Genomic DNA, 21,971 nt, shown 5'->3' with positions numbered 1-21,971 from the left:
TCAAATCAAACCTCTGATCCTAACCAGCGGTGCGGACAACTTCATCCTGTACTCCGAACCCTAGTGTGCACATCTGTAAAATTAGGATAATGACATTGAACTTCAAAGAGTTACTGTCAAAAGACCTTGGGAATAGCAGATGGGAGAGTGCTGACCTGTTTCTGGCACATAAAGAGGATTCAATGCGTTCTGAGCTTGAGGTTCACGAAAAGCACTTACTCAGCAAACACGCTTGAGTGTGGACAGCTTGGAAGAGCAGGTCAGGACACAGCTCCCGGCTGGGAGCTCTGCGGCCCCAGCACAGTCAGGGCCACCTGAGGACCTTCCCAGGGCATGTGATGCCGAAATTGAGGCTGGGGGCGGGGTGAAAACCGCGATGTGGGGCTCAGGACAGACCCTGAGCAGGAGAGGAAGGCGAACAGAGGGCTGGTTCTGGGAGATGTGCAGGGGAGGGCAGGGCTGCCTCGACTCGAGCAGCATCCAGGTGAGGTGCGGGAGGCGCTGTGGACCCACCCTCGCCAGGAAGTGGGGAGGAGGGCGGAAGGGTCAGAAGGACGGGCGGCAGCCTGGGGAGGGCCTGGGAAAGCTGGGAAGGAAGACGGAAGGATGGACAGGTCTCCACCGCACTGCCCTGTGGTTTCTGTCTCCAGGCCAGACGTGTGTCTGCTTTTCGTTTTTGTCTCTCCAGCAATAGCACAGGGCCCGACACTAAAAGACACTTATTAATAAGTACTTGGAATCTCAGGTAGGACATGAAATTTTGTTGGTTTGCCCAGAGTGATGCCCCGATGAATCCCAGAGTGATTCGATCAGTGAGTGGAAAAGTATTTGCAAAGCCCCCTTCGGGGAATGGTGAGAATGGGGAGAAATTCAACTTCCCCAAGTTGAATTCTTGATATTCTCACAAGCAGTGTGGACAACCAAAGCTATAGGCTGAGCCTCCAGTCTTGGGGTTTGTTCATATGAAACTTAACCCCACAAAGGATAGGTCAAGTCTACTTAAAATTTAGGCCTAAGAGTCACCCCCAAGAGAATCTCTTTTGTTGCTCAGATGTGGCCTCTCCTCAGCCAACACAACAAGCAATCTCACCACCCTCCCCCTGTCTACGTGGGACATGATTCCCAGGGGTGTGGACCTTCCTGGCAACGTGAGACAGAAATCCTAGAATGAGCTGAGACTCAGCATCAAGGGTGTGGTAGTTAGATTCAGTTGTCAACTTGGCCAGGTGAAAGCACCTAGTTCTGTTGCTGTGGACATGAGCCAATGGTAGGTGAATCTCATCTGTTGCTAATTACATCTGCAGTTGGCTAAGAGGCGTGTCTGCTGCAATGAGTGACGTTTAACTTAATTGGCTTGTGTTTAAATGAGAGAACGAAATGTAGCACAGTCTAGCAGCTCAGCATTCCTTATCTCAGCACTCGCAGCTCAGCCCAGGCCTTTGGAGATGCAGAAAGAAATCACTGTGGGGAAAGTTGTTGGAACCCAGGGGCCTGGAAGAAGACCAGCAGAGACCATCCTGTGCCTTCCATGTAAGAAAGAACCTCAGTGGAAAGTTAGCTGCCTTTCCTCTGAAGAACCAACAAAATAAATCCCCTTTTATTAAAAGCCAATCCGTCTCTGGTGTGTTGCATTCCGGCAGCTAGCAAACTAGAACAGAGTTGGTACGGAGAGTGGGGTGCTGCTGCGGTTTGCAAATGCCAGATCTGTTGGAACTGTGTTTTGGATGGCTAAGGGGAAGACTTTGGAGGAACTGTGAAGAGATTGATGGAGAAGTCCTGGAGTGCTTGAAGCGACTGTTGGTGTAAATGAAACCACCGCCAATCTTGACAAAGGAGGACACAAAAGGGAGAGATTGGAGTTTGCAGAGTGAGAACTGTGGAAGTTCGGGTCTGAAGCCAAGAAACCTCGGCCAGGAGAGTGGACCCACCTGTATGTGTGGAGAGGGTGAGTTTACCCTGAAGGGCGAGGATGAGTCTCCCCTCTCATTGCAGTGGAATAGTTGTGCAGCCTCGGGCCTTGGAAAAGGCGTAGCACGCTCCTTGGGGGACTGGGAGAGCCTGGCTGCCACCATGTGGAGGGGTTGAGCGTGTGCCCCAGAAATGGCAGAGAGCCCAGGGGTGGCCCTGATGCCTGGAGAGAGTGGAGCCCAGAGGTGGTCTCCTCGATGTTCCCCGAGGTTGATTTGGAAAGAGGCGGGCCACTGCATAGGCCCTTGGAAGGGGTGGGACTGCTGCTTTCTACAGCCGAAGGATAAATGACTTTCAGACTTGGAAATCCAGTGGTGTTTGCCTGCAGATCTTCCTTCCAATTTCTCCCTATGGAAATGACAATCTATATCCTGTGACTATCCTCCTTTGCATCTTGGCACTAGACAACTTATTTTGAGATTCACAGGTCCACAGCCAGAAGAGAATATTTTGCACCTGTTTAAGGTGATGTGAGTAGCTGCCAAGTTGACAAGGGGTGGACATGTGGTAGCTAGATTCAGTTGTCAACTTGGCCAGGTGAAAGCACCTAGTTCTGTTGCTGTGGACATGAGCCAATGGTAGGTGAATCTCATCTGTTGCTAATTACATCTGCAGTTGGCTAGGAGGCGTGTCTGCTGCAATGAGTGACGTTTAACTTAATTGGCTTGTGCTTAAATGAGAGAACGCAACGTAGCACAGTCTAGCAGCTCAGCATTCCTCATCTCAGCACTCGCAGCTCAGCCCAGGCCCTTGGAGATGCAGAAAGAAGTCACCCCGGGGAAAGTTGTTGGAACCCAGGGGCCTGGAGAGAAGACCAGCAGAGACCATCTTGTGCCTTCCACGTAAGAAAGAACCTCAGTGGAAAGTAAGCTGCCTTTCCTCTGAAGAACCAACAAAATAAATCCCCTTTTATTAAAAGCCAATCCGTCTCTGGTGTGTTGCATTCCGGCAGCTAGCAAACTAGAACAAAGGGATTGAGAAAAACTCTAGAATGAGCTGAAATTCAGCATCAAGGGATTGAGAAAATCTTCTCAACCAAAAGGGGGAAGAGTGAAATGAGACAAAATAAAGTGTCAATGGCTGAGAAATTCCAAACAGAGTCGAGAGGTAATCCTGGAGGTTATTCTTACACATTGAGTAGATATCACCTTATTATTCAAGATGTAATGGAGAGGCTGGAGGGAACTGCCTGAAAATGGAGAGCTGTGTTCCAGTAGCCATGTTTCTTGAAGATGATTGTATAATGATACAGCTTTCACAATGTGACTGTGTGATTGTGAAAACCTTGTGTCTGATGCTCCTTTTATCTACCTTGTCAACAAAAAAGTAGAATATATGGAATAAAAATAAATACTAGGGGGAATAAATGTTAAAATAAATTTAGTTTGAAATGCTAGTGATCAGTGAAAGCGAGGGGTAAGGGGTATGGTAGGTATAATCTTTTTTTTTTCTTTGTTTTCGTTTTATTTCTTTTTCTATTGTCTTTTTATTTCTTTTTCTGAATGGATGTAAATGTTCTAAGAAATGACGAATATGCAACTAAGTGATGGTATTCATGAATTACTGACTATGTTAATATTATATTTCATTTGTTAAATTTTTTTAAATTAATAGATAAATTTTTAAAAAAAGACACTTATTAGTGCGTCACTGAGCGAGGTGATCTGTTGAAGGAGAGGAGGACAGGGCAGCAAACGTAAGCTCTTATCTGCTAGGCAGTAGCTACTCTGCCTTCAAGCCCTCGAGGCTTCCACATAGGTTTGCTCCTTCTGTCCACACCTAAGCCCATGAAAAGCAGGAGGGAACAGGACGAGGGAACCTGGTGGTGGAGAAAAAGAACAGGAATGCCAGATTCCAGACTTCCTCTGCTCCGAACCACAATCCGCCTATGGCCACTATCTGTGCGGACCTACAGGATTTGCATGCGAAGAAAAACAAACAAAAAAAGAGACAGGATAAAAAAGAAATCAAATTAGAGCTCTGCTATGTCTGTACCCTGACTAGAATAGTGCAGTCCAATAAAAATACAACGCGAACCATGAGTATAATTTTAAATTTTCTTGTAGTCATGTTGAAAAAGTAAAAACAAGCGAACACACAGATGGATTGGCTTTAACATGATATCTTATTTGCCTTGGTATATATCACAAGTACAATCATTTCGACATACAATCAACATTAAAAATTATTGGTGAGATATTTCACGTTTTATGCTATGTCTTGGGCATCGAGTGTGCTACTTCTCACGTAAAGTATTTCAACTTGGGAGCTAAATTCTCATCAGAAGTGTTTGGTCTTTATTTAGAGTTCATAAAATTTACAAGTGAAAAAGTAGATTTACATCCTCAACTTATTCAAGCTATATATATATAAAATTTCTAATAACTGAAATGAGCATCCATTTCAGATTTAAGTAAAAAATAATTAAAATTAAATTAAATAGAGTTAAAACAGAGAGCAATCCTCGGCTGCTCTCACCACACTGCAAGTGTCTAGGTAGATACACTGGGGCAGGGCAGATCTGAAAGCTGAGGTGCTAATAATTGAAAGAGTTCAGCTGGCCCCGAGGGCTTTTCTTCTTGATTGGTGATGTAATGGTGAGTTGTTTCATTTTAATTTCTCATTGTAATCCTCCTTGCAGAGAGCTGTGAGCATATGCAACTTACACTGCACATGGTAGTGTAGACTGAACAACTTCAGAAGAAACATTTCAATAGAGCCTGGTGATGTATCCCTGATAGGCTAAGAGAGATTAGAATGCTGAGATTTTCATTTTAACCTTAGAGATTGATGCCAAGGAGGTTAAACTTGTCTGTTCCCAGATACTGCTGAGGAACTGAAATTTTAAGTTAAAAAATTTTAAATTAATTTAGATTTAATCATTGAAACGTAATTCGGGAACTGGAAAATATTTATGTATATTTGGAATACTTAGGGTATGTGAATTTACTTTTCCATGGATAAATTGTATGAAAGCTAAATGCATTCTCAGTCCATGAACCACTCAAGGAGCATTTTTACGTGAGCCAGGCACGTGCGATGCGTTGGGAATATACCAGCAGCCAAAACAGGTGTTGTCTGTGCCTCAAAGCTGAGCAGGCAGGGATTGCTTCATTCCGGCTGCATTAGATGCACTAGGAAATCCGGACTTCCACGATCCCCAGAGAATTCCCTGCTCTAAAGACACAATTTACTGGATAACGTAAGCCCCATTCATTCACATGCTGGAAAAATAACACGAACCACTTCTGATGTGAAAATATGCCGGCTCAGACTTAATGCTATAATTTTCCCACCACCCCAAGCCCATCTTTGGACTTCCTATGTCATTTAATTTTCAGGTTCCTTACTAGCAAAAAGTCGATGCTCAGTTATCCCAAATTCTAAAAGTATCCCTTACATTAATTAGTTTCCCAGGTGTTCTTCTTATTCATTATTAGGCATTCTACCCACATCATGGGGAGAGATTAAATATATAAATCAACGTTTCGCTGCATCCCAAGACAAGCTGGACGCAGTGCTATTTCGCCAATTGTGCTGACATTTCAATTTAGAGACAAGTCATTCATCAATGTAAAAAAGTTACAGTACCTTTTGAATAGTTTTCTGATCCTTTTCTGCCACCTCTTTCAGACTTATAATTTCATCTTCTGTAAACAAAAGGAGAGAAAGGCCGACCATGAAATGACATGCGTCCGCCTCTGCATGCAGGCGGCGCGTCCTGGGCTGCCCGCAGCCTCCAGCAGCTCGGCTGCACCCGAGACCTAGCAGGCCCGTGACCTTCACAACTGCCCTTGACCTTCACAGCCTCCTTCCCACTGCTCAGACGACTGGTCAGAGAGGGAATAAGACCTAAGTTCAAGATCCACGATGGCTGAGGGCTGAGAACTTTTCTTAAGTACCAGCTTCTAGGCGGCACTTCTGCTGCCGGGCACAGTAATGTAAAGAACTTCAGCAGGTGGCACTTCAGGGCTCAGAAAGGACTCCCACAACTACCTGAAAACGCGCTACGATGCCAAACCTGAAGAGAAACAAAAACTGCCCTATCAGCACCGTGCAATTTTATATGCAAGGGACACTGCAACATCTCTAACTTTTATGATGTTTTGCTACGGATTTCTTTTTATTGCATACTCACTGCTGTTCACACTGCAGATTAAGTTCAATATTATATCATCAACGTGTCCACAAACATAACAGCAAATGGAAAAAATACATTAAAGCAATACAACTGTGATGATGGAGAGGCAACTGTCACCAGCCAATGTTGATGGTATTTATAGTGGGGGTACAAAGAGCACAAATGAAACTGTGCATTTAAAATTTGTATCAAAATTGGAAGCTAATTAAGTAGCAAGCAGTAGTATGTTTTTCTGAAAGGCTATTTCCCCACAAAGTATATCCCAACATTGCATCTTACATTTTTAAACATGACAAATTTTAGATAATCAATTAAACATACGAAACAGTAAACAAAGTCTTTATCCATTTGAAAGATTTCTAAGTGAAGTAGAGAACTGAATAGCACATTTTTACAGAAGCAGTTGCTTGGCTTGAAAAGAAAGCTTAGAAATACAACCACAGCTTCCCCATGTCGCAGGCAAATACATAGTGCTTTAGTTAACTCTACTTAACTAAGCAGAATATCTTAAGAATCAAGACTGTCAGGTTAATCTTTTAAATGGAATTAGACATGTAAATAACCAAACACACGTGCAAAATTAGGGAAAAAATACACTGATGAATTTTATGATGTGTCTAATGCATAGATTTTCTCAAAACCGACTTCAAAATATTACCTAACACTGAGTTTTCTTTTAAATTGAATCGCAGTTCTTCCTCGAGCTCTGAGATGACTTGGAGCAGCCTCTCGTTTTCTATTTTGTACTCCAAATTCTCCTTTTCTGAGGTTGTTTTTGAAGAGCTGGCCTCTCTGGCGAGGGGATCCTGAAAAGATGGGAAATTCCATATTTCTAAGCAGGGAGCCAAGGATTTGAATATGCAGCACCAAACAATACAAATACAAGAGAGCTATCATATAATTTTCTGAATTCTATTACGCACTTATAATATGAATAGCAAAAAGGAAAGGGGCTAAATAGAGCTTCGCTGGAAGAAAGGCTGCAGTAGGTTACGTACAAAGCCCACGGCCCATGGGGCCATTTTATTGACAGGAATAATGCATATCATACTGTTCGCCTGCCCTCATCATCGGGGTCAGTTCTTTATGGAGGCCGCGTCCGCGGAGGCAGCTGGGGCCCTCCACCCACGCTTCCCTGTGTGTGTGTCTGCGGCACCGTCCGCCTGGGGGACCGCGGACGGGCAGCACCGGGGGGTGTCACAGAGCACGGCTGGGGAGGGGGCGCGCTGCCTTTGTGGCGCTCCCAGCGTTGGTCATGAACGCTGCCAGTGTCAGGAGGCACACATGACATGTCAAAGTGGTGGCGTTTCCAGGCTGGGAGCCGTATGGCGCCCATCGGGGACACGGATATCCACGCGGTCGGTTGTCTGCTGGGTGCAGGAACCACCCAGCGGCAATTCACAGTCACACCGTTAACGCGGCTTTGCATGCCTGTCACAGTGGGGCTGCGCGGCCGTTTAATGCTATTGAAGACGTGGGTCTAAATCTCTATGCAAACAGCAATTACCTTGTAAGAAGGTTTCAGGATAACGTCCAACAAAAGACTTTAAAGTTATAGTTTTAGGAAGGCAAACTCATTTACATTTTTATTATGTGTGTCTTTTGTTTAAATCTTGCCACGTCCATTATAGTGGAGGCTTTTTCTTACGCAATTGAAGCTTATTGGGACAGCGACTCTTTATTTTTTTTCCTTCTTCTTCTTCTTGTTTGTTTCGAAGCCATTGAAAGCATCTGACTATACTCCCTTATGCTGTCTAGATTTTACTGCCACACATTTTTTAAAAAAATTAAGGTGTAATGGACTGTGGAAGCTGGTGCAGGATTTTCTATTTCAACTATGGTAAAATATTAAACAGATAATGCAGACTCAAAATATTAAAGGGCATGCTTAAAAGTCATTCTATTATTATGCTAAAAGAGATAAAAGATTACATATACCTTGCTTCAAAATTACCATTAACACTAGAAAGACTTTTGATTTTAAAGTAATCTTCAGGTAATTATAACCTACTCTTTTTGTAGTTTCTGTGACTGCAAATAAACAAGAATAAACTCTCCCCTCAAAAAAAGAGATCATGCCTCCCAATTTCCTGGTGTCCTATTGGGATTGGGATTGTACATTTATCGATATTTTGAGATATCTGGAAGTAAACTTTTTAAATGCTCTCCTCTGTGATCATAATGGTTTGAATGGAAAATGAGTGGCTAAAATGCTTTGCACTACACTAATAAAATCTTGAAAAAATGAGCAACTTACTAATGAAGTTGGTTATAACACAGTTCATATTTAAATCAATTTTATTAAATTTTGCATTAAGCTCGATTCCAAATCTTTGTGACTCTGATTCGCCATTCCGATGGAATTATTTTAGCCCAATTCATTCTTAACTATTTAAGACTTGACAATTCTGGTGAGCAGTTAATAATGAAAGCTGCTTTTCTTGATAAAGGAAGAATCCCAGTCGTTTGTTTCTTTCCCAGCATTGTTCAATTTGAGACCATCACAGAACGTATTTATAGACCAAAGAGGCTTAAAACAAATACTGGCCCGACTAGGCTTACCAGTGCAGCCTGTGGGCACACATAGTGATTGTATGAGCATCTGGAATCAGAAACCAAACGGGAACTATTTGAATTAACCAGGTGACGTATAAAATCTGTAAGTGGTAGCAGCTAACATCTAAATATGCTTTCTTAAAAATCTCCTGGTGCGCAAGCATCAAACAAGGAAAACACAGTAAACTCGAGGTTTTTCCCCTCCCCACAGTAACCCACTGCCCTGCTCTCTGGAGGTTAACCTTTAGCTCCCCCGTCTGTCAGCTGTAGGAACTGCAAGTAATTAGCTATTCAGATTCCCAAGCAATGAGGACACTCATTAGCAAAATGAACAAAGGGACAGTTCTGCTGCTCCTTCGTCTGTTACACTCGGAGCAGCAGGTTTTGTGGAGGGTCCCTCCTACCATCTGCCCACGGCACTAGTTCTGGCTTTGCTTAAACCGTGAGGCTTCTTCAAAATAAGCTGCGTGAGTAAAACAAGGTTAAGGAAGGAGATGGTGAAAAGGCGGTGGGCTGGATGTAGCTATTCAAAGCCACATTGCACTCAGAGAGATTGCGTGGGATGCGCGGTTATTGTGGGATTTTAGATGTATCAAGGAACTTGCCAATGCAAAGTTTTCCTATCATATTGGGGAAATTCGTGCTGCTTCAGGCAGCTTCCCGAAGCATCAATTGCTCCTTGTTAATTAAAAACAGAATGAACATTTAGTCCAATTGGTCTATGTGCTACTTCCCCTGTGAATATTCACAAAATGGATGGAATGACATGCGTCCCCAGGATTCAGAGTCCCAGGATGAATTTTGAAGGAAGCATTCCTGGGAGCAAGTGAGCCTTGTGACTCAAACCGAGGTCTGTGAACCAGGAGCTCGGAGCTTGCTGGAAATGCTGAATCTCAGGCGTGCTACGTCGGGGCCTGAGTCCTAGCAAGACACCCAGGTGAGGCTAGCACACTGCAAAGTCTGGGAAGGACTGGTTTAGAGCATTTTATGTGCCTTCTCAGCAGCTTCCCTTCTGCAAGGCGAGGCGCCTCGATTCTGTGTCCTGCGTGTACATCTCAATTCTATCCTGGCGGTAGAACGGGGCCTGACGCATGGCATGCCCGGGACAGTTCCGGCGGGGAGAGCAGGTGCTCCCAATGAGTGACAAGCGGCAAAGTGGCCCCCTGCGGCCACGGGTCCCTGCAGAGCTGATGTTCTTGAGTGACAGCTCTGTTTCAGAGTCAGCGACAAGCAGACAAGCTCACCCATGGAGGGCGGGTGCGTGATGGCTGCACGGCTCCTCGCGTTGGGGTGAGAAAGAAACCACGAAAAGTCTATTCAAAATGACAACTCCACTGGAAGTTAAAATATGCACACACACACACGCGCGCGCGCGCACACACACACACATCCGCACCTTGGCAGGCTAAGCTCCTTCATAGTGTCAAAAGGAATTATTGGCATAAAGCACGCAACCTGATAATTACACCGTTTTTTATGCAGTTACTTCATATTGGGTCCCCACAGAACAAAACCAACACAATAAAAAATACTTTCTGATCTGGACCTGACACTTCAGTAACTTAAAGAGCTGCTTTTTCTGATTTCCATGTTGTTGTAAATGTAGTGTAAACCAGCTGTTTATTAAATTATATTAACCTTTCTTTTCCTATTATATTCCTCTCAGATATCTCTCAAAGGCAGTCTGAGAAAGATAACTACTGTAAAGCCTTTTGCAATTTGGCTATTAGTGAGGAGACAATGCTTCCTCTTGCTTATTTGATTTATTTAAAGGCTCCCCCCCCAAGTTATTTCCATTGCTACTTTGTAGTCTTCAGATTGTTTCTCTAAATCCTGTTGTGTTCCCAATTTAATTTCAGATACTGGGGGCGTCAAGGTTTTCTATACCACTAGGGGGGGCAGTTGGACAAGATGAACTTTCAAATGAAAAAAAAGCAGCTATGTTATCTAGAACGTAAGGGGCTTACTTAGAGAACTAAAAAACATACTTTCCATAGGTTTATTTTATCTAAGCCTTGAGCTGCTTTTGTGATGCCCGCGTCTGTGCTCTTGAAATGTACACTAACAATGCTTCATTGCCCTTTTTGTTTGTTTTTTGCATGGGCAGGCACTGGGAATCGAACCCGGGTCTCCGGCATAGCAGGTGAGAACTCTGCCACTGAGCCCCTGTGGCCTGTTCTTCATTGCCCTTTGTCAGGATGGGGGGTCCCTGGAAGCTGGGAGAAACCTATACAGCCAGCTAATCAGAAAATCTTCCTTGGATCTGACGGAGCCTCGAGAAAATGTGATGTGGTCCCCCTGTGGAGCAGGGTGTCACAGTGCCACCGCTGGGCTGACACGGGAGCAGGGCGGGGCCGCCTGTCCTGCCCCCTCACAGAGCGCCCGCCACAGCCCTGCTTTCCTGAGAACATGCAGACAGATCAGTCTGCAGAGAACACTTGGAGGTTGGTGGAAGCAGCTCAGTTGAGACTCATGTAAAGAGTAAGAGGCCCATGTTGAGCCCATTTCTTGACATAATCCAGGTGGTCCCTAGAACTTGTACCTTCTCTCACAGTGATCACCAGAATTTTTATACAGATTTTCTTCAAAGGCTCAAGACAACAGGAATCCTTTTCACAGCCCTTTACCTTGGCTAAGCAGGTCTCACTTGCCATTTCACAAGTGGGAAACAAATGAATCAAAACAAAATTTGCCTCATCTTTGCAGAATGTCTTTGGCCAAAGCAGGATTTAAAGTCAAAGCTATGATAGTTTTGTCTGTTGGTTGGTTGGTTTTGCCTTTTTTATTGAATTGGAATCTTCAAAAAATGAGTAGGTGTAGACTCTCAGGAAAAGGATAAAGAAAAGTTAATGCAAAAACCTATTCCAAAGCAATCCAACTTAAAAATAATTAATATGGGCCACGGTGGCTCAGCAGGTAAGAATGCTTGCCTGCCAAGCCCGAGGACCCGGGTTTGCTTCCCGGTGCCTGCCTATGTAAAAAAAAAAAAAAAATAATAATAATAATAATAATATTTAATGTTATTAGATATATATTAGTGAGGCTTAATATTACAATGACTTACAAAGTGCTCAGTGTGCTTTTTTTTAGAACATGAAAAATTCTACTACATTAACAAAGCAAACACCCCTTCACAGTTTAAGGTCCTTTAGTGTAGTGCGTGATCGACTTTTTGTCACCTTGCCATTTTGAATAAGAATTCTGATTTGGGATTGAGCTGAACCACAGTTTGCATTTGAAAGGAACAGCAACCCACACGGGTTTCCTGTGAGTGTTATCGCTGTGATGTGTAACTTCCCACACTTTCTCTGTGCCTATCTATACATGCACACGTCAGTATTTCTATGTATACACAAACGTATCAATATATCAATTCATTATTATCATCTAACTATGCATTATATATGCACCTTAATTATCACCTTTCATTCTTAAGAGTTGAAAGCTCCACGTCCTGAGGGCTGTGGGGTCAGCCTGTCCATGCCCCATCTTGACCCTCCTAGCCATGGGGAAGCACTGGGAAGTTGATGTTCACTGGGTTTTTATTACCCTGGGCCCCAGCATTTCTTCTAGTGTCCCCTAATCAAACCATCAACTTATTGTTCTGAGACCCTCAGCAGCAGCACCCCCCTGGGACCTGACACCGGGGCACGGGCTCGGAGCTCACACCGAAGTAAGTCCGAGCTCGCCCGGTCTCTGCTTTCCAGAGCCCATCAAGTTCCCCGACTTGGCAGGAGCTCAGGCCCTCCTCTCTCTCTCTCTCTCTCTCTCTCTTTCTCCTTTTCCACCCCCACCCCCATCAGTCCCCCACCCAAGCAGTAAAGCAGCTCCTGGGGTCCCCGGCCCCCTTCTTGACATTTCGTGTCATTTCATGTCAAGAGTTCTCCTTCTTGACATTTCGACCTGTTCCAAGTTGGCTTCTGGGAAGCCTCTGACTTGGAGAAACTAGCAATTCATCTTTCAAAAGATCTGGGAATCTTCAGAATTAAAAAAGAGAGAGAAAAAAGCTATGTATATGTTTTTTTTGTGACTGGGAAAATATTTGCAGTGGAAGGCAGACTATTTTATTTCTGTGATAAATTAAAAATTGAAAATAAACAATAAACATAAATAATTGAGAACCAGTAAATTGTGCCTACCCATAACTATTTTGGGTTTTCTAAACTGTGCCATTGAGTGAAAAAGAGCTGGACTGGAATTTGCTTTCAGGGCTTGAGATGCCCAAGTGGAATCAGTTGACTTTCCCTTATTCTTAACCCAAGTTTTAGCTTGTTATCAATTTAATTGCAAATATTAAAATGAACTATTTTTTGTCTTAAACTTACAAATTTTTGAAACCCAAATTCTTCATATTGATCTAGTTCATCTTTTAATTCCTTAATAACTTCTTCTTTCTCCTTCAGTTTTCTTAACAAAACATTAATTCTTACAGATGCTGAGTCTTGCATAGAAGCCTTCTCTTCTTCCACCTCAAAGAATTGCTGGGGAGAAAAAAATCAGACACTAAGCTAGCAGCACCATTTTGTGTTTTATATAAGTTGTCTTCTAAAAATATTAAATTCTAAAAGTATTTTTTTAACATGCACACAATTTTTGGTAAATAACTACATTTATATAAGAAGATACTGTAAATATCAGGCAACCTAAAACAGTATTATCCCATAAAACACAAAGAATGATATATATTCATCTAACTATATCAGCCATGCAAATAATAGTAATAGCAAACCATAATCTTAAATTCACATCGTGATTTGTGAATGTCTAATTTCAATCTCCCTCTAGAGGGAAGACAGTGAAAATCTGAATACATAAAAGAGATACAAATGTCAATGTCTCTTAGTATCAGTGGTTTGGGATTGAGCTGGTGGGAAAAAGGGCCATTTCCTGGCATTGGGTTGGAAGCCCTTGGTGTGCCCCTCTTCCCAGTCATTTCTTGGAAGATCTCAAACAATGACACAGGATTGTCAGTGCACTTAATGCCACAGAATAGGCCACTTAAAATGGTGAAAATGATTTGCATGCCATGTCTATTTTACCACAATTAAAATAAATAATTATGTTTTAAAATAACCAAACAAGTAACAAATGCTTTAGAAATGGATGCATTTCTCCGGGAAGACCTGGTTTCTTTTGGTAGAGAACAGCATTTAAAAACCAGGCTCTGGCGGTGTCCCTGCTTCCCAGCCCACTCAAAAGAATAATAAAGAAACATGAGTTGTGTACACACGCACACACCTGTACATAAATATATATACACACATACACATATACACGTGTTCATACACAGACATCTCTGTATCTACATAGCTCTGTGTCTACGGTTCTGTCTAGGTCTACATCTATTCATCTGTCTGTGACCATGAACATTTCTGCATCTATCTACTGATGTCTGTTTCTAAATTTATCTGTCTATACCTGTGTGTGTCTATGTCTATCCTATGTCTATATCTATGTCCACCTCTGTGTCTGTCTGTCTATAACTATGTCAGTATCTTACCCATACCTGCATCTCTATCTGAAGACACGCTCTCATTGGCAAATCCAATTCTAATCCGACCCCACAGCGTTGACTATGTCCTTTCCATATCACAGCCCCTTGTTGGCAGGCAGGATAACGCTCCCATTATCCTCAGTATGCCCACTTAGTTGCTCAATCCCCCCTTTAAGCAGCCTGACCCCTGTCCATGCAGGGCATCTGAGAGCTGGGCTCCTGCAGGGGACTGGACGCGGAAGGAGGCAGGAGCATGTCTTTGGCCTCTGAGTCAAAATGGCAAGAAAAATTTTATTTTGGTCTTGAGCTCCTTAAGTCTTGCAAGAAGATTTAACATGGGCTCCTTGATTTCTCCTTTGGCATTTGAAGGTGGAGAGGGCTTATATTCAAACTTGGTGCATAACTGGGCTGTGGGCTTTCCACTGCACAGGAGAAATCATCCAGGAGAGAGAATGTGTTCCAGCGAGAGGGGACGCTGTGGCAATGCCAGGGACGTGGCAGAGGGGGCCAGGTGACTGCAAGTTCTTTTAGCCAAGAAATGGGAAGAGACAAAATTGGGACAGGAAAGGTTCTCCTGGGTCATGAAAAGGGCCTGGACTTTCTGCTAAGGGTGGTGGTGGTGGGGATGCTGAAGGATTTTAAACGGGGGATGGGTGTGACTGGATTTATCGCTTGGAAGATCGCTCAGATGATGGGACGGACTAATGGGATCAGAAAGGATGAGAAGGCAACAGCCACAGCCCGGGAAGAAGAGGCTGACTGCCAGACCAGTCAATGGTGAGCAGAGACATAGATTTAGGAGGTAAAAACATGGCATGGTTTGGTGGCTCATTGGATGTGAGGGATGTATTGATTAGCTATTGCTGTGTAACTATTTGACCACAAACTTAGCGGCTTTCAACAACCTACATTTATCATCTCACAGCTTCTGTGGGTCAAGCATCCAGGCAGAACTGAGCTGGCTCTCTGCTTAGGGTCTTACAAGCCTGCCATCAAGGTGTCGGCCAGACATGCCATCTCATCTGAGGCCCAGCTAGGGAAGGATTTGCTTCCCAGCTCACTTGGGCTGTTGGAAGAATTCCCTTCTTTGGGGGTGCAGGACTGGAGGCTTCGGGTTCTTGTTGACTAAGAGGCCAACCTCAAGGTCTAAAGGCCACCTGTGGTTCTATGCTTCCTCCAACCCAGCAAAGGTGAGAGATTTTAGCGAGATGGGTGTGAACACTGGTATGGAACATAAGAACATTAGCACTGCACCCTGTCACCGGGCCTGAATTCCATTCATTAGAAGCAAGCCACGGTCCCCGCCCACACACAGTAGATGGGATGGCATGAGGGTGCAAGCCCCATCAGGGATGACCATGGCGACACCTGCAGAGTCTGTTCAGGATGAAGAGCGAGTCCTATGGAGACCTATGAAGAGCGAGTCCTATGGAGGTGGATGGCGAAGGTGCCACCGAGACTGGGGAACTCAGGAAGAAGGGCAAATTTTAGAGAGAAGACACTTCGGACCCTTTGCCCATGGACAGCTGGGGGAGAGTTGTTTTGTAATCACTCTCTTTCACAGCCTTCAGTTTTATTTTTTTTTTTTTGCAGATTCATCTAGGCAGTTTTTTTTCTCACCCACTTTTCAGTTAAAAAAAAACCTATTCAGATCATTAGCAGTGCTCTGGGAAGTGAGCTCTTCACACTCCAACTTGACATGCCCCTAGCATGAAGTTCATCCCGGCTTCATAAGTTCAGGGCCCAGAAAATTGAATCCCCTCCCAGTACCGAAATGTTGGTATTTTATTGCATAGTACTGCTCTTTAGACATTTTTTTTTAACTCTGAAATACAAATCACTTAACACCCAGAGAGCATCTGCTGCATTAAAGATGTTGATGGAGGGTTAGGGCTGTCAGTAGAAAGGCTCGTGGATAACTCTCTGATCCTTAAAAGAAGGAAGAAAATGGCAAGTGACCAAGCAAGGTTTCTGTTGCAGGAATAATTATTTTTCCCATTTAAAGATGTTTTAAATGAATGTATGGTGAGCCTAACAGGCTTGAAACTGATGCAGGTGATTCTGCATCAAAGTAAAGAAGAGGACAAAGCAGACCTGCTTTCTTGGAAACAAACACTACAGTGTGCAATCAATCAACAGGTGGTAGTCCCCGCAAAAAGAATAAAATGTTCAAAAAGGTCTCCCTGAAATTATCAAAGAAGAGATGTGATTATTTGATGCAGATGTCATAGGAAAACAGCTGAAGTTGGTATTAACTAAACCTACTTTCCCCTGTTAATGCAGACTCAGAAAGAATTTTCTTGGAGGAAAGAAAATTTTGCCCTAAAGTGCTCTCTGGCTTAATGATGACACATCCGACACCTGTTGATTTTTAAGACCACATTTCTTAAAAAGTTCAAATAACATTAATTATCAATTTTTCACGATCCTATTTCTTCTATGTACTGTAATTTGCTACTTTTCAAACAATACTTTTATTTTACTAATATCAGAACTTTGTGGTGAATGTTCACATTTTTATAATGCTTCTATTTGTTGTTTTAAATGTGCTTATGGATTTTGTTTGAAATGCAGCACATATTTAGTCTCATTGTATTAACACATTTCTACAAGTCCTGAATGCTTTAAAACAAAACATTGATACCACTTTGTATTAGTTTGCTAAGCTGCCGGAATGCAATACACCAGAAATGGGACGGCTTTTAGAAAAAGAATTCAATAACTTACAATTTTACAGTTTGAAGGCCAATCAAATGTCCTAAGCCATCCAGGGAAAGGTACCTTGGCTCAAGGAAAGGTGATCTGGGAAGGCATGTGGCTGGTCCCCCTGTTCCTGGTTCCGCTGCTTTCAGCTTCTGATGCCAGCGGTTTCCTCTCTAAGCATCTGTGGGCCTTCACTTAGCAACTCCGGGACACAACTCATGGCTTCATCACTTAGCATCTGCATGCGCCAGAGATGTCTTCTCTTCAGGTTCTGGCTATTTCTGCCTTGATCTCCAAACATCTACATTGGCTCTGAACTTTCTCCACAACATTTCCCCTTTTAAAGGACTCCAGCAAACTAAACAAGACCCACCTGGAATGGGTGGGGTCACGTCTCCATCTAATCGAAATGTCACACCCACAACTGGTGTGTCACATCTCCGTGGGAATAATCTGATCAAAAGTTTCCAACCTACAGTATTAGCTCAGGGTGAAAAGAAACAGCTGCCGCCACAAGATGGGATCAGGATTAAAATATGGCTTTTCTGGGGTGCATGATAGCTTCAAACTGTCACACCACAGTTTCTATTTTATGAAGAATAAAGATTGAAAAACACACCCCAAGGTTGGCCTCAGGCTCTCCCCTGCTCCCTGGCGACCTGAAACGGAGTGGAGCAGCCGGCTCTGCCCTGTATCTGGGCTTCGCAGGCCCTGCCCAGAGCTCGCAGGCACATAGAAGACCCCGTGGTTTGGAAGGCACGTTTCTCCACACATGTGGCCAATGCTGATGCACCTGTGTACATTTCAAGACGGCAAGCAGGATGCGAGGAGGGGCGAAGCCCCTACCTGCCAGGTCTGCCCCGTGAGTGCTCGGCCGGGTGGAGCGGAGTGCTGGGGTCCACCGGCCTGTCAGACACCAGCAACCCATGCACACGAGGAGCTGGGCCTGCCACCTGGCCTTCTGAATCCACGTGGCCAAGAGGACGCCAGTAAGACAGAAATTTAGACACGAAGAATCTGCATTTTTCCGTAATCCATGAATATAGCTCTGGTCTTTTTTATGTCTTTACAAATGTAATGAATATGGTGATGTGTGAGGAGAACTTTGCACAGTTGATAATAAGTGATAATGGCTACAAGTATTATTAATCATCTACCAGGAGAAAAGGAAGAACTGGCCCAAGTCTTGCAGCTAATTTTGCTATGTCCCCTGTCACCAATGCCATCCGAGGCCAAAGGCCTGAGGCAGAGGTCTGGGGTGGGGCCAAGCTGTTCTGACCTGCAAAACTGCCAAGGAAAGCATCCCGGATTCTCTCCACCCTTGGTATCCTTCTCCCAATTTAACCATGTGCCCCCACCCACTTCTTCTCCAAAATCCCACAGACAGTTCCATAAGGGTGCTTGGGCCATTCCAGAGTTTTCTTACAGAAAACAAGAAAACTGAGATAAATTAACATTTCCTAAGAAGGTGGTGACTGCATTTGTATCACGAAGGAGATGGTGGTGCTTGAATTTAGACCCTCTGGGATGGGGACGTGTTGAATGCTTTTGGACAGTGAGACATATTCTCCTTCCCTTACCAGGCCACACACCGAGCTCAGCATGGTACAGGTCAGGTTTGTTCTGAAAATACTGATGGGACCCCCGTGGCAGAGAGCAGGAAACAAACAGAGCTACACAAAACACAATCCTCAACGTCCACTTAAGATGGAGAATAGGACAGAGCTGCGGACTCCATCTAAAAAGCTCTTTAAAAGGGCATCCAGTAAATGCGGCAAGGCACCAAGCAGCACACATACTCTGAACCCTAAAAGAAGCTTCAATCACCCTCCATGCCAAGGTGCCTGGCCTGAGAATCACCCACTGGCCACCAGCCTCAGTCTGGATGTCACCTTGATGTGTCTCTGCAAAGAAGCATCCCTTAGGCTGGGTCAGAAACTCTGAAACCGATCAGGGGATCTGTGCCTGATCACTCAAATGACACCAGGGTTTCAAAGAGAGAATGAGTCCATTACTAGGCATGAAGCAGGAGATCTGATGGCCTGTTGACATAAAAATCTGTCTCTCCAGACTGCAGGAACTCTGAGAGTTTTAGGGTATTAAAGTGTGGGCAGGTCTTAGGGCGATGTGCACAGTGGCTCCCGATGAGAGGTGAGAGGTGATCTAACTATCGAGGACGCACAGGCTGATTACATGCTTATCACAGAACCCATGTAAGGAAACGGTGGCCCTGATAATATGATGCGGGGTGTGGTTTTTAGTATTATAATGAGGTATAAGTCACTTATAAGTTAAAGTTTAAACTGTTGTGCATGTCAGGTGGGCCCATTTTGGTTAGATCCATATCTATCAAAATAATTTTGGATTTGGGCTGGGTTAGTTCTGACTCAAGGCCCTTCATTAGTAAATACTAGGGGCTTTCTTTAGTAATCTTAAGACTCTAAAGTTGAAAAATAGGGTGAGGGCCTCTAACTGGGGGTTAGTCACAAGGTTTTTGCAATCACCAAAGTCTATATCGTTATACAATCATCCTCAGAGATCGAGGCAGCTGGAGATTTCAGGTATTTCCCTCTGGCTATTCTAATACACTAGAAAGTAAAAGAAATTTCTGTATAATGATTCAGCTATCAAAATCATTTGTTAATTCCTAACTTCTCATCTACACCTTCAGTTTGTTAAAGGAACCCTAAATTGCCCTTTTCACCCCAGATTGCAAAACGGCTCCCCGCAAAGGAGGCGCACGGGGTGGTCCCTCCCCGCTGACAGTCGGACGTCAGGAAAGCGCAGCTCGGAGAAGAGTCTTACCGGACAATCAGTTTCCAACAAGTTTTCTTCTATCTGGACATTCCAATAAGTCGCTAGAACAGAGCTCACCTGACAACCTTCCTTTTTTGCACAATACACTCCCAATGCCCCCCAATGACTTTGGAACACCTGCTTTTACCTGGTGTTGCTCAGCTGGTGATCTGTTAATAAGGCTCTCTTCTCTCTCCTTGCAGTAGCCTCACTTCCCCCGGCAGCCTCCTCTCGGGCCAGGGGCCCTGTGGAGTGTGAGGCTGGCTGCAGCTTTCCTGATGCATCAGAGCCCTGGAGCCAGGAAGCAAGGCCTGAGCCACACCGCACTGGGCTCTTGCACTCGAGCGGAGGGAACACCCTGCCCTGCCTCGGCGCTGAGGGGTGGGCTCAGGCGCCCTGGGGCTTTTGGAAGGGACCCTGGTTAATCCAGGCAGAGCTGTGCGGGACACACACGGAACCCCCATCAGGACTCGGAGCCCCTCTGTGTCATCCCTTCTACTCACTATTTCACATGTTCATCTCTGACTCTCGGGGCCCCTCCCGCTGCACTGCAGACCCCTAGCATCCGATCTAAGCCCCTCTTGTTTTGTTACCCCTTTTGGCCTACTTCTCAGAGCAGTTTCGGTCCTCTCCCATAGACACACATGCTCTCCCTGCCTTCCTGCCCTAGGCACGGAGGCTGAAGCCTATATTTCCACTGACCCGCCCACCTCCACGGAGTAACCCGTGAGAGCCTCGCCCCAACGCAGGCTCCATCCAGGGATGGATTCTGTGAACTATTTCAAGCAAAAAGCTGCAGTTATACTTAATGGTGAGCTACTGGTGGGATTCCCACCAAATTCAGTAATTGTAAAAGAATGATCGCCATCTTGATTAGTATTTAGTAGTATTCTGCGACTTGAGTCTTGTATAAAAATAAAAGACGCACACTTGAGACGTAAAGCTAGGAAAATGACCATTTTCAGTCAGTATATGGGCTATACCTAACAAATGCAAATGAAACAACTAAGAACTATTAAAGTTCAATCTGATAATTCCACATTTGGAAGCCGACCAACAACTGGTTGGATAAAGAATTTATAGAAGTCAGCGGCTTCACATCGAAAAACTTTAGGTGAAGTAAAAGAAGCCAGTCACGAAAGACCACACGGTGCATGGCCCCAGTTATATAAAATGTCCAGAAGAGGCAAAATCTAGAGAGACAGAGAATAGGTAAGTGGCTGCCAGGGCCTGGAGTGGCAGAGGCGGAAGGGCAAGGGGGAGAGAGGAGTGACGGCCACCAAGGGCATAAAGTTGCTATTTGGTATGATGAAAATGTTTTAAAATTAAATTATAGCTGTTACGGGGTGAACTGTGTCCCCCCCCAAACGATGTGTTCACGTCCTAACTCCCAGCCCCACGAGTGTGAGCCCATTTGGACACAGGATCTTTGAAGACGTGACCATTTAAATTAGGGCAGGCCCCATCCAGTATGACTGGGGTCCTTAGAAGAAGGGGAAATTTTGACACAGGGACCGTCAGCCCCAGGGGAGCGGCCGTGTGAAGGAAACAGACGTGTCTGGAAGCCAGGGCACCCCAAGGACTGTAGGAGCCACCAGAAGCCAGGAGGAGGCCGGAAGCTTCTCCCCACAGCCTGCAGGGGCTCCAGCCCTGCCTACGCCTCCTTTTTGGACTTTCGGCCCCCAGACGTGTGAGGCAGCACATTTCTGTGGTTTAATGCACTTCGTTTGGAGGTTCTTTGTTTCAGCAGCCCAAGGAAACTCAGACAGTGGTAATAGTTGGGCAGCTCTGTAAATATCCTATAACCATTTTTCATGTACTTTAAATGGATGAGCTTCATCGTATGCAAATTACAACTCATTAATGCTGTTAAAAAAATCAACGGTTTCAACACATGCCAATGTTCCAAATGTCACAAAAAAGATCTCATTTTCTAAAGAAATAAAATACAACATCTAGAAGCAAGCCGATTGCATCAAGAAAGGTATATTTTCTACATAAATGCAATTACAAAACTTTATGAAGATATAAAATATGACAAATGAATCAAGAAACAGATAATGTTCTTGAGTACAAAGACGGAATATTATAAAGATACAATTTTTTTTTCATGAACACTTTTCTAAGCAGTCCATTTCAATAAAAATTTTCAAGGAAGACTTTTTGGGTAGAAGTAAGCAAAGTAATTTTGAAGTTTACCTGGAAGAATAAAAAGCAAGGGAAATTTGAGAAAGAGAATTAGTGAAAAAAGGCCCAAACTTACCGGACATCAAAACATGCTTAATGTTAAAATATTTACTATAAAAAGCAACA

General features: G+C 44.1%; 1 protein-coding gene across 5 annotated transcripts in view; it reads right to left on the bottom strand.

Annotated features, from left to right (window-relative positions):
* C1H10orf67 (chromosome 1 C10orf67 homolog) overlaps positions 1-21,971 on the bottom strand; it is a 195,678-nt gene that overhangs the window by 111,061 nt on the left and 62,646 nt on the right. For all 5 annotated transcript variants that reach the window (XM_077153972.1, XM_077153976.1, XM_077153963.1 and 2 more), the window contains 3 exons: positions 12,991-13,146; positions 6,768-6,915; positions 5,560-5,618 (listed from right to left, as the gene is read on the bottom strand). In XM_077153972.1, coding sequence (XP_077010087.1) covers positions 5,560-5,618; positions 6,768-6,915; positions 12,991-13,146 — 363 coding nt within the window. The remainder of the gene's footprint in view (positions 1-5,559; positions 5,619-6,767; positions 6,916-12,990; positions 13,147-21,971) is intronic.

Source organism: Tamandua tetradactyla, chromosome 1, assembly GCF_023851605.1.
Source record: "Tamandua tetradactyla isolate mTamTet1 chromosome 1, mTamTet1.pri, whole genome shotgun sequence".
In the NCBI taxonomy this organism is placed as follows: Eukaryota; Metazoa; Chordata; class Mammalia; order Pilosa; family Myrmecophagidae; genus Tamandua; species Tamandua tetradactyla.
The sequence above is the reverse complement of the archived record's forward strand: the minus strand, read 5'-3'. Positions and strand labels throughout refer to the sequence as shown.